Source organism: Enhydra lutris, unplaced genomic scaffold (assembly GCF_002288905.1).
Source record: "Enhydra lutris kenyoni isolate GAN:26980312 unplaced genomic scaffold, ASM228890v2 scaffoldscaffold25, whole genome shotgun sequence".
NCBI classification, from domain to species: Eukaryota; Metazoa; Chordata; class Mammalia; order Carnivora; family Mustelidae; genus Enhydra; species Enhydra lutris.
This window is the reverse complement of record NW_019154109.1, coordinates 9,105,966-9,118,102: the sequence shown is the minus strand read 5'-3', so window position 1 is coordinate 9,118,102 and position 12,137 is coordinate 9,105,966. Positions and strand designations below refer to the sequence as shown.

At 46.6% G+C, this 12,137-nt stretch overlaps 1 protein-coding gene across 7 annotated transcripts in view; it reads right to left on the bottom strand.

Annotated features, from left to right (window-relative positions):
• Positions 1 to 12,137, bottom strand: part of LOC111150988 (SLIT-ROBO Rho GTPase activating protein 2) — a 249,450-nt gene that overhangs the window by 74,573 nt on the left and 162,740 nt on the right. For all 7 annotated transcript variants that reach the window (XM_022508663.1, XM_022508662.1, XM_022508667.1 and 4 more), the window contains one exon: positions 3,319 to 3,381. In XM_022508663.1, the coding sequence (XP_022364371.1) occupies positions 3,319 to 3,381 (63 nt within the window). The remainder of the gene's footprint in view (positions 1 to 3,318; positions 3,382 to 12,137) is intronic.

Sequence of the window (12,137 nt, the reverse complement as noted above, 5' to 3'; positions counted from 1 at the left end):
AAGAACAGAATACAACCAAAAAGGAACATTTGGGGAACAATAAAAGAGCTCTTGGCAATTAAGATTCAATTCAAATCTCTCTCTAAGAAGCCTGACTTCATGTAAATATCATCACCTCATACTTTACTTGCTGCTTTACTTTTCTGTCTCTTCTCTTAAAACTAAATGCCTTGAGTTCAGAGACATCTCTTATTTGTCTCTGTATCTCTAGTGCCTAGTACTGGAGACAAACAGGCAAGCAGAGCTGGTTGTCTATTCACTGACACTGTCTCCAGGGAGCAGGTACCAAGTACCAGTCTGCAGCAGCTCCGCCAGCAGACAGCTACTGCACCAAATCAAGCAGCCATATATTCGAGGGGAGTATAGAAGCATGAAACTTCTAGGGCAACCACACCCCAGCATTACAACACCTCTCCTTCCTTTCTCAATTCTAGGGCTTATTTGACTCTTCCTACTTAGCCAATCCATGTGGCTTCTGTGCCCCTATAGACCCTCCTTCCTTTGGGTACTTGCTGGACTTTTTCAGATACAAACTCTGAGTACAACTGAGGCAGAGAATTCCAGAGTTCTTCAGGAAGCAGTATGCTCCAACCTCAAAGGCATCCCTGGGTCACCAGTTGGAAAACGAAAACCACTTATGACCATAGCCTACCAACTAGCCAGCTCAATATAGGGGGAGACACACATGGAGGAGAATGCTCACTAGGGTTGCTCTCTGAATGGCAGCTGTGGGAAGCAGCCCCTGGCACCGAATGCCAAGTCAGGAAATTCAAAGGTCCTTCAGGCAGAAAAGAGGAAGGTACAGAGGGGCAGCTGGCCACTTATGGTATGAGTCTGGGCCTCCTGCCCAAAGGCATCCTTATTTGGGAACACCGAGACTCTGCCCCTTGGATCATCAAGATTCAAAAGTACTTAAATTATCAGCCCTTGGGTAATCAGTCTCCCAAAAAGAAATATTTTAAGCATTAGGGGAGATACAAGCTAAGGAGAGCACTCAACATGGTGGGTTCCTTATATCCTTGGTTTCCTTTATCCCATGGCCCACGAATAACTTCCACTGCCCATGGGGGTCACTGAAGCAAAAGGCCCTCTTGCCTTCCGAAAAAGCAAATAAGGTGAGAGCTCTCTATAAAAAGGTCTCCCTTGTTCTCTTCTTAACTCCTCTGAGAGAGAGAGAAGGAGAACATTCAGCAAGTAGCTTCCCAAAGCCACTATTATATGACTGCCAAGTTCTTCCTTATTGAAACCACTGTCAAATGTCGAGTGACCAACTGTCCTTGCTTACCAAAGGGCTCTCCTAGGTGTAGCACTCAAAGTCTCATGCCCCCAAAACCCTTCAGTTCTAGGCAAACTGGGACAGTCAGAGACCCTAATGCCATGGTGCCTTCCTGAGGCCAGTCCTACACTCATCTCACCCTACAGAAGAAACAACTCAGTTCTGTCCTCTGAACTTTCTAATGGCCTACAGAATCTGCAAACTCACTTGACCTTTAACTACTGTCAGATATTTTAGGAAGTGTGACTGGAGATACACGAAGTATGTGGAGACCTGAGTCAAATTTGTATTTTGGCCTTGGACAAATTAAACGAGTGTGTATCCCGGGATAAAAGATACAGCACAGGGAACACAGTCAGTGGCGTCATAATAGCACTGTACGGAACAAACGGTAGGCGCACTCGGGAGCACTTGTGGAACTACTGTGTTGTACGCCTGAAACCATCGTAACACCGTGTGTCAACTACACGACAATAAAATGAAATAAAAATAAAAAGAGTGTATACCCATTCACCTCCTGGCAGGGAACTCCATGCCCAGCCGATGGCTCTTCAAACCAGAGCAACAAGTTCCACAGTTTTCTTCTTCATTTCTGCACGAACTATACCCTTTCACTTATTTCTTTTTTAAAAATCATAGCATATTAGGAGATCTCGGACATGAGGCAGCGCTAACGGATCCCTGGGCACTTTCATTACTCCCTCTAGTCCCACTGCAGAAGTGGCAATCTGGTTTTGAGCTGGTTTGGGGTTTGCTGGCCATCCATCCTACTCCTCCCCAGAAACAGCAAACAGCAGAGGCCCATGACGCTTAAGAGATAATAAAAGATTCATATAACGACTTCATGTGTCATAGTCTATCTTGGTGAATTCTTTGCCAGGAAAAGGGAGTAATAGCTCTTCTTGGTGCCTAGAAGATGCTCTAAAAATAAAACGTAAAACATTAAAAAGACAACAGGGCTCAGGAAAATGCATCTAGTCTGTAAATGATTCACATCAACAGGCTTCTATTTTTATAAAAAAGCCTTAACTGCACTTGAAAGAAATGAGAACTTGGGAGTCGAACTAAAGAATCCCGTCTATCTGCTTGGCTTCAGAGCAGAAGAGTCACAGAGCAGGAAGTCCAAACAAGCTGAGCGTCACTGGAGGCCAGTCTGATGACTACTCTACCCTATTTTCTTGCTTAACAGTTGCCAGGACAAAAGAGCCACACCTAGGCTTTTGGATCAAGAACATAGAATTCTCTGATCCCAAATGGCTGTGATGCATGTCACCACTGCCTGTCTTCCTGTGAAGAAAGAAAGGAAGAAAGAGAGAGAGAGAGAGAGAGAGAGACAGGAAGGAAGGAAGGAAGGAAGGGAGGGAGGGAGGTAGGGAGGGAGGAAGGGAGGAAACACAGTGAATAAACAAGTAACACAGGAAATCAATTTCACCTCCAGAACAGAATGGTACAAACCTAGACAATGACACAAAGGCTGGGCACAGCCCCGCTGAAGATGGGGGCCCTGAAAGGCCTTTTAAAAACCCAGGGAGTCGATGCCCGGTCTCTCTGCCTGAATCAGCCCCTCCGATGAGGAGCATGTCGGACCCTGGGCCGCCCTCTAGGGCACCCGCTTTCGTGGCAAACGCGTAGATGGAGCCAGGAACTGATGCGCAACCCTGAACATGAAGTCCTTCCCGGCAGGCACATACTAATGGCTCGATGCAGGCTGTGTTCCTCGCCATTAGCTTTGGGGTCCCCGGCTTGCTGCTACCGGGGATCCGTTGTGCCGATGAAGGCCTTGGCCGGTCTCTGGCGGTTATGCCCCGACGAGGCCACGGTTAGTTTGCGCAGCTGAGCAGGGAGCTCATTTTGAGAGTTTGGGGCTTGTTCAGATTTGAAAATAAGAGTGTGAGGAAAAGAAATGGGTGGAGTCACCCCCAGTGGGGACCATGCAGCGTCCTCAAGCTCAGCTCCGCGCTGCGGCTGATGGGAACTCAGCCGCAGACTGCCAAATGCTGCTTTCCCCTGCTTGTTAAAGAGCCAGGCACCATCTCACTTACCGAGTAGAGCTCATTCAGGACCTTCATCAGATCATCTTGGAGCTGCTGGCCGACTTCTTTACTCTGCAAGAAAAGAGGAATGGAGGTTAATTGGGAACCAGAAAGGGGGGAGGAGGGGGCGACAAGGCAAGAACAGCCTTATGGGCTCTACAACTAACACAGACTCAATTAAGGCCCATTATTTAATCCAGCAAATCAGATAACCACTCCGATCAGACCCAATTATGGTTAGATTAAGCAAAGAGTTTTAATAAAATGAAATGCGCCCCTTCTATAGCCTAGTTAAGGCAATTGTGTGGAGGGCAAATGGGTGTAGGATTTGATTTTTTTCAGTGGGTCCCCGAAGAGCCGGCTTGAAAGCCACATCTGACCTAGCAACTGTTGTTAGGCAGAGTAAGTCTTCTGGGACACTTGAACTTGAGCCTTCTTGAGAATTGTGGAAGAAAGTCAGATGTGAAATAGGACGCCACAGAAAGAAGGACATAAACATCCAAGGGGTCTGAAGCACCTCACCAAATAGGAACGTCCAAGGAGGAAGGAAGTATAGGTCTTACTTGATTTATTTCTGCCCCAAACTCCCAGCGCAGTGGTACCCCAGTAATAACTGCTTTGGAGATCAGCTAATGGTACCAGATTCAGATAATACATGTGAAGGGGTCTCCAACCTGTTAGTACTAAGCATTAGTGGTTCTCGGGCATCTAACGACACAGATGGAATAGTAGAAATAAAGAAGGATGAAGAAGCACAAAGGAGAAAAGAGCCATGCCTTCTGTACCGAGTGTTCTATGCCGAGCCCGAGAGAGCAGGGGATAAAACTGATTGGCATCATTGGGTCATTGAGAGGGGAAGCCCTCTTTTTATCTTCTGCCAGCTCCTTCTAGTTCTTTCCTACCCATCAGATACCAACAATGCCCTTCTAACAGCAGGTAGATACTACCCTTGGTGTGGCTCCACTCCCAGGGAAAGAAAGAAAGAGGTCTTGCATGTCAGAAGCATAATCATTTGCAATCTTGCTTTATTCAAGACATATGACTTTAAAACTGTTTTCTCCAATTCTAGAAGGAATATATGTTTATTGTAATTAATAAGAAAACTGGAAAAAGAAAAAGAAAACAAAAAAGCCAAAACTCAAGAAGATATGCAAAAGGGAAAAGCAACTTTTAATTCCTACCACTAAGAAACCACCACTTGAGACTTTATCTGTTTTTCTAGTTTCTTCCATACGATTTTCATGAAATCGGGGTTGCATTATACACACTGTAACTTTCTCACTCAAACAAATGTTTGTGAACAGTTCCCCCCGTATTCTTCTTCTAGAACATTCTGGAAGATGATGGTACAGCAGCTCCTATTCTTGGACATCCATTTTGCTTACAAATTTTTATGATAAAACACGCTCTATTAAATTATTTGCTGCATCACCTATGCACACACCTTTCATCATTTTGTCCCAGAAGTCACATTGCTGAGTCAAAGACTATTCATTCATGCCATTAAACTGCCCTTGAGAAAAACTGCACCAATGAAAAACACTACCGGAAGCCTTTTTTCTTGATGATTCAGCAGGTACCTTCTTGTGACCTGCGGTCCTTTGACTGTAGTGAGCTTGAACTTTCTCTTTTTTTACATGTTCTTTCAGCATTCTCGTGTCTCTTGAATGCTTTGCCTTTTTCTGTTAAGGAATTAATTATGGAACACAACATCTGTGTGACCTTTGTTGTGCGGAGACACACTCTTTACACCTGGTGGGGTGGAAGTGGGCGGGAGGAGCCTTGAAGAAGCCATCACATGAGTTTCCTATTCTTGGCTCCTCCACCATCAAGAAGATATCTTTGAACAATGCGATCGATTCTTCTCTCTGGGCCTCTGTTTTCTTTTCCATAAAATGAAAGTATTCCAAAGCCCCTCCTAACCTCTGCCATTCCAGGATCCTTCATGATATTTTGCCTGGCCTCTTGAGTCCGTATTAGATGCACCCTCCACCCACTTCTGCGTATGGCTGGTCGGCTTCACTTCCCAAAGCAGAAGATAATGAGCAGGTTTTCCTCGGGGACCGAGATGATCTACAAAACGGAAGGCTTCAGGGTAGCTTGCCAGTCTTAAATTTACCATTCCCAAATGTCTCTCATTCAATGCCCTCAACCACTGGAAGAGCCACAAGAGGAAATGCCTTTCATCTAGACTCTCACATACCGGCTTCTCCTTCCCATCATGGGGGGAGAGCTGAGGTCCACCGAAGCAGAGAGGTCCAAGGAGGTAAAGTGAGGCAAAATGACTCACCAGCCAGCCCCAGAGTCAGCAACGAGGCCAGGAAGTGACCACGAGTATCACTTCCAAACACCCTACCCTTCCACCTCCAGGTCCCAACTCCCCTGCCAGCCTCCCATCCTCCCTTACCACCTCCTTGTGTTTAAACGGTGGAGGTTCTGGAAGAAGGCTTCCATTCCTCTACCCTGTTGCTTACCCAGGACTTAAATAACTTAGCCACAGGAGGGGTGGGGAGGGGAAGGGAGGAGGAGAAAAAGCATAACCAATAAAAAAGCAATTAAGCCCAGGCAGATGTTTCCTTTCGTGTACCGATTAGCTGGAAAAGGACGGACTCAACTATTATCCCTGTTTATTTGAACAGGCTGCTGAAGCGATTCTGACTTACGGCTCCCTGTGGCTGAGGGCTGGGCCGGGAACACACGTGAAGCTCTCCCAGCTACAGTGGCCCCACCAAGCCCCCAGCAAACAGGAACAACACTGCCACCAGGAGAGGCAGGAAATGGCCAGTGCCTCCCTCTCCTCTCACGGATGCTAAAAGGCCACAGTTCTCTGTTTCAGAAACCTTAATTGTGCGCCTCTGGGGGCAAGCGTGGTCCCAGCAAGCTAGGAAGGGCTGTCAGAGATGGGAAGCTACAAGGGGGCCCCACCCAAACACAAAAGGGACATTTAATCCCGGGAACAACAAAACCTGAAGAGGCCGAGTACATGACAATGAAGTCTGCAGGGCCTTTCCGTTCCCTGCTTTAAAAAAAAAAAAAAAAAAAAAAAAAAAAAAAAAAAAAAAATGCAATGGGTTTTCTAGGCAGGGAAGCATAAGAATTTACAGAGCAGTCTTTGTACGCTATCATACAGCCTGCATCTCTTTTCTTTAAAATTTCTTGGAAGAGAATGAGTCATCTAAACATTGCAGGAAACCAAATAGAAGTCGAGGGAAAAAATTACTTTGGGCAAAGTTTTTTTTCTCTTAAATGTTTGCATAGTAATCTTTGCCTGGAAAAAAAAAAAAAGATGCCTAAATTTAGAATAGAAATGTGGCACAGTGAACAATGCCGGGTCTCTGGGACAGGCGGGGATCTTTTATTTTGAAGCTCCTCACAACCGTGTGGCCAGAGTGTGTTTGGGGGGGATAAGGGGGTAGGGGGGAGGTGGGGAAAGGTGGGGGAGAGTGGGGGGAGGCACTCCACCGGCCGCTGGGGTGGGCCTACTCGAAGGAAGATTGCTACAGCTCCTGCCAGCTGTGCGTTTACCAAACGAGCAGGGAATCCTCCTCTCCCAACAGATAGCAGCACTGGGCGACAGAAATGAAAACGCACAGCCTTGTTTCCCCAGGACCGTAACCTGCCCAAGCCTCCTCCCGCAGAGGAAGACCAGAGGAAGACCAGAGCGGCTGAAATGCCAGAGGTCACGTGGTCTAGGCTGCCGGGTACTGGGCTGCCCCTGTTCTCTGGATGGCTCCATCTCCAGAGCTCAGATGGGTTCATGGGTTCGTCTATCGGCACTTCCCAAAGATCACGGATTACAAAAGGGTTTTAAAACCAGCCATCATTAGGAAGACCACCTTTTAATTTATCCTCTAGTGCTTTTGCTCAGCACTAGTGGGGTGGGTGGGCTGTTGTTTACAGGCATTTGTACTACAAAGCTGTATTATTTGACAGGCACAAAATTACCCCATCTGTATGAAAGGAAGAAGAGAGGAAGGCAGGCCTTGGCCATGTGGTGAGAGCTAATCTCAGCGACGTCCCAAGGCTTAGCTTGTCAGCAGGTAGAAACAGTGGTTCATTTAGTTCCCTGCCGATGAGCCCATGCCAGCAGTTTTCCAAAAAAGAATCCAATTTTCAAGGGCATGTGTCTCCCTCCACCAGCGCCAGCACCCCCCAGCCCCAAAGACACTCCTGAGACCAACTGTTAAAAATCCAGTTGAGAACTGAATTTGCGGGGCGCCTGGGTGGCTCAGTCGGTTGGGCATCTGCCTTCGGCTCAGGTCGTGGTCCTGGGGTCCTGGGACCGAGCCCCACACCGGGCATCCTGCTTGGTGGGGAGTCTGCTTCTCTCTCCCTCTGCCTGCCTCTTCCCCAGCTTGGGTTCACTCTCCCTACTTCTCTCTCTCAAATAAATAAATTAAAATGTAAAAATAATAATAAAATAAAATAAAATTGAATTTACACATACAGCTTTCTGAGGAAAGGGATGCAAAGCCTCTATGAAGCTCTGGCAGGAGAAGCACCACCAGATGTAGAGTGACAGCTGCAGGGACACTCATTCGGCACTTCAAAGAGGCCCCGTTTCATGAGCTGGCGCTCTGCCTGCAATGCTTTTTGGTGGGGAGGACAGGAGGAAAAGGAGTGGGTGTTTGGCGGCAGGGCCGGTGCTCCGGGATGGCAGACTCCGTGTCTGGCCCTTCCCCAGCCCACCTCAGCCCATCAGAAGTCGCGGGGGGTGCGCAGGTGGCAATCCTGGAGGTCAGAGCTCAGACACCACTTCTCGATGTCCCCTCGGCTACACAGCTCATGTATATGCAGAGGGACTGTCTCTAGTCGGCGTGCACGAATTAGGGTACCACGTGATGGTTCTAGCAAGGCTGTGCTCCAGTTACGACCTCATACTCTGGGGAGCCCAGGCCAGTGGTAAAATACAAATATACTGAATTGCAAGACTTTTACACAGAGGTGGGCTGGGAGCTGCCGTGAGAATGACGCCTAAAGTGCTTTTACCTTCTAAAGACCGGGGAGACGGGGATTTCAGAATCACACATTTTTCGAACTGCAATCCAATATATTACGGTGTGTCTACAATAAAAGTACTTATTAGGCACACTGCATTCTGCTATTTCCTATTCTTTTCTCTTCTCTTCTCTTCTTTTTTTTAATATTAGTCATAACTCACTAGGTTCATTTTATAACCCATTAATGAATCTTTATGCACAGGTTTAAAAAGACTGGGTACGCTGAAGTTGTAGAATTAATAAAGAAAATAGTGGGCTAGCTGGGGCGCCTGGGTGGCTCAGTGGGTTAAGCCGCTGCCTTCGGCTCAGGTCATGATCTCAGGGTCCTGGGATCGAGCCCCGCATCGGGCTCTCTGCTCAGCAGGGAGCCTGCTTCCTCCTCTCTCTCTGCCTGCCTCTCTGCCTGCTTGTGATCTCTCTCTGTCAAATAAATAAATAAAATCTTTAAAAAAAAAAAAAAGAAAAAAAAAGAAAATAGTGGGCTAGGGACTAGAGCCCACCAACTAAGACACTATATGACTTGCGTTCAAGGTGGGGAATCAGATGTCTGGAAGCAGGTTGAACTCCTAGATCTTGGCAAGGGGGAAATGCTGGGTTTCAAGGAGTGAGCAAGGAGTCTGTTGGCAAATATTTACGGAATGCCTATCATGTGTCAAGCACTTGTGGTCTGACTGGGAATATAGCAGAACACGGAAGAGTTTAACATTTACAAACCACCGAGAAAGATCGACATTACCCTACTGTCCAAGCCTATCAGAACACAATGGGCTCAAAGGCCTTACTAGAAAGGGAACGTCTCAAGCTAGTTTTCTATTTGAGGTCCATCTTTTTTTTTTTTTTTTTTCTTCCTATTTCAGCTCTGAGGATTCTGCACTTTAACCTAACCCCAGAGCAAGTTAGATGGGGAACCCAGCATGCCAGAAACAGAAATCCAACTTCAAAAAAATCTAAGTATTCTACAACATATTCTTTTTCTTTGAATTCGCCTTTCTAAATGAGGATAGAAATTTCAGGTTATAATGACATTGCTTCAGTATCAGCGACTCCCCAAGCAGGCACGTTTCACTTTTAAAGAACCTCTTGAGCTTGTCAGCACTGTAAAAACTAATCTCACCAGTAGCTCCTTCACTCAGAAGTGAATGGGTGTAGTTAAGCGCTCCCGGTGACAGGAGTCATAACTTAAAAGAAAATGTCCAAAACCGGATACAGTCTGAGACCCAAAATACCTGTCTCGGAATTCACCTTCTAACGCAACAGGTTTCTCAATGAGATTCTTGTTTAATTATCTGAATTTCTTAGCCTAAACAACAGAACAGATTATAACTTTTATTTTTTCTAATTTTATTTATTATTTGAGGAAGAGAGAGAGAGATCAAGAGAATGAGTAGGAAGAAGGGCAGAGGGAGAAGCAGACTCCCCATGGAACAGGGAGCCCGATGTAGGGCTCGATCTCAGGACCCTGACATCATGACCTGAGCCGAACGCAGACACTTAACTGACTGAGCCACCCAGGCACCCCAGATTATAACTTTTAAAGCCCCCTTCTGTCTCCCATAGTGCCCAGCCCACGGCTTTGTGCACAGGAACTGTGAAGTAATCAGTTGTTGAATCAATTAGATCAAATTTTAGTTTAGACTTAAACACTGTGCTTTCACCTAACCACGAGAATAAAATAACATAGTTGCCTTTTCTGCATACAAATTATTCAAAGTGGAAACTGCATCAGAAGTTGCCCACATAAACTCCCTCAGGTCACAGTTCACAGATGAGCCACAAAAGGTGAAATGACTTTTCCAGGGTCATGGAGCTCTTCAGCACCCTGCCTGGGACCAATGCAGTCCTGGAGGTGGGCAAAGAGACATCCAGGCTCGGGATGGAGCAGGGTTTGAATCCTGCTTCTGCTACCTGATCACAGGACCTCGGGTAAATCATTTAACTGCTCCATATCTTAGTGTCCACATCTGCAAAATAGGGTTAGTAATGAGATAATACTCCATGTAAAGTCCTTGAAACAGAACGTGGCATCGAGTATGTTCAGTAACGGTTCGGTATTACGATATTGGAATCCAGGCCTCTCAAACACCCACCTGAGTGCTCTCTCCACCATACTGTGCTCCTTCTGGGCCCTCACAATACATTAACGATCGTGTTAGGTGGAACTGGGAAGGTCCCAGAAGCCAATCGCCAGGCAGGACTGTAGCTAACTCCCTCTGATGGAAGGGCTCTACCAACCCACGGGGAAGAAGAATCTTTGCTTTTCCCTATGCCCCCTGCTGCACAATCCATTTTCCTCCTCAGTTTCAGTAAGAACCAAAGTAATAACAATGACTCCTTAAGAAATATGCAGTTTTCCCAAGGAGGGGGGTAGTAGGTGTTTAGCAGAAAGGAGGAAACTGGGAGCGGAGGGAGGTAATGTAGAAGGAAAATAAGGAGGATAGAATTACTTTCTATCCCTTCAGGAAGATTAAACAGAAAAAATCCTTCTCAACTGCACAACTGGGACTTCGTTCAATGGGTATCATAATTAAATGTCCAAAGGCAGGAGCTCCCTACTGCCTAGGTCAGAAAAATCAAAGACTGCGCATTACCAAGTTCTGGTTTAATGAAATCCAGGGGCTTTCTCCTCTAGGGCACTTGTTTCTGAAAGCCATTTCCTTAAGGCTTTTCCAAAAGTTCTGAAACGTATGACTCGCCAGACTTAATAACCACGGTAACACTAGTGGCCTTGGGAGAAAATCCGTTCTCTGGCATGACAGTGAACTCTTTGGATTCAGCTCCTACCTTCCTCGGATGCTCGCTCTGCTCTCTTACAAGGAACTGAACCTCTTCCCATGGAAACACATAATTCAGACAAGACTGAATCCCACTGGGCTGGGGGCAGGGCCAGGGATGGGGCTGGGGGCCAGGAAGAAGCTGAAGGCCCCCTGCTCTCCTAAGACCTCAGATGGCACAGACCTGTAACAACCTGAATGTTCCTCTATGGTTGTTTCCATCTCTGAGAAGGTCCCCTTCTCATACTAAGAAAATAAGCTGAAAGCAACATCCCTTAAAAGGGAAGAGACAACCAAGTCTGAGGCTTCATTTCTTAAATCACCACTGTGATCCTTTTCTTGGCACATTTCCACCTTTAACTCTTCTGGATAAAGACGTTAGCAGGAGTGCAATAATGTCTTCAGGCTCTGATCTTGAGTGCCAAAGCATTTCTTGAGGTCATACTGAAGATCTCCCAGGCAGGACACTAAAGGCATAGAAATGGTATCTAGGTAACTGGAGTGCCCTGGATAGACCAGGACACAGGGGACAAAAGACACAAAGGCAAACAGGCAACATGAGAGTACAAATCTCTCAGCAACTGTAAAATGAACGCTGGAGAAAAAACAATCAATGGCTTGGAACTGGGCAAGAAGGAGGGAGGGAGGGAGGAAAGGCAGAATGATAAGGTGCTTGTGAACATATGCTCTCCCACAATAAGGAATTCCAGGAGCTGGGGGATGGGAAGAAGGCCTGCGTGGCTCCCAGATGGCTGGGGAAAGGCTGGGAGAACAGGAGTTAATAGAGCTCATCTGAAAGTTGGCAGCGTGAACACAGAGAGGAGGGCGGCCTGGTAGGAAGTAAAAGTCCGCAGCGCCCGTACAGGAAATGCCTGGGGCACTGGGAAAATCGCTGATTAAATACTTTGAGAAAGAGGAACCCAGCAGCAAAGCCAATTCATTGAAGGATCTGTGTAGTTTTAGTGCTTTTGGAGTTGCCTCAGATCCCACCATTGAGGGAGGAGAAAAGGCTCCTGGAGGTCCAAGTGTGGAGAGACCATTTTCTTGGCACTCCAGG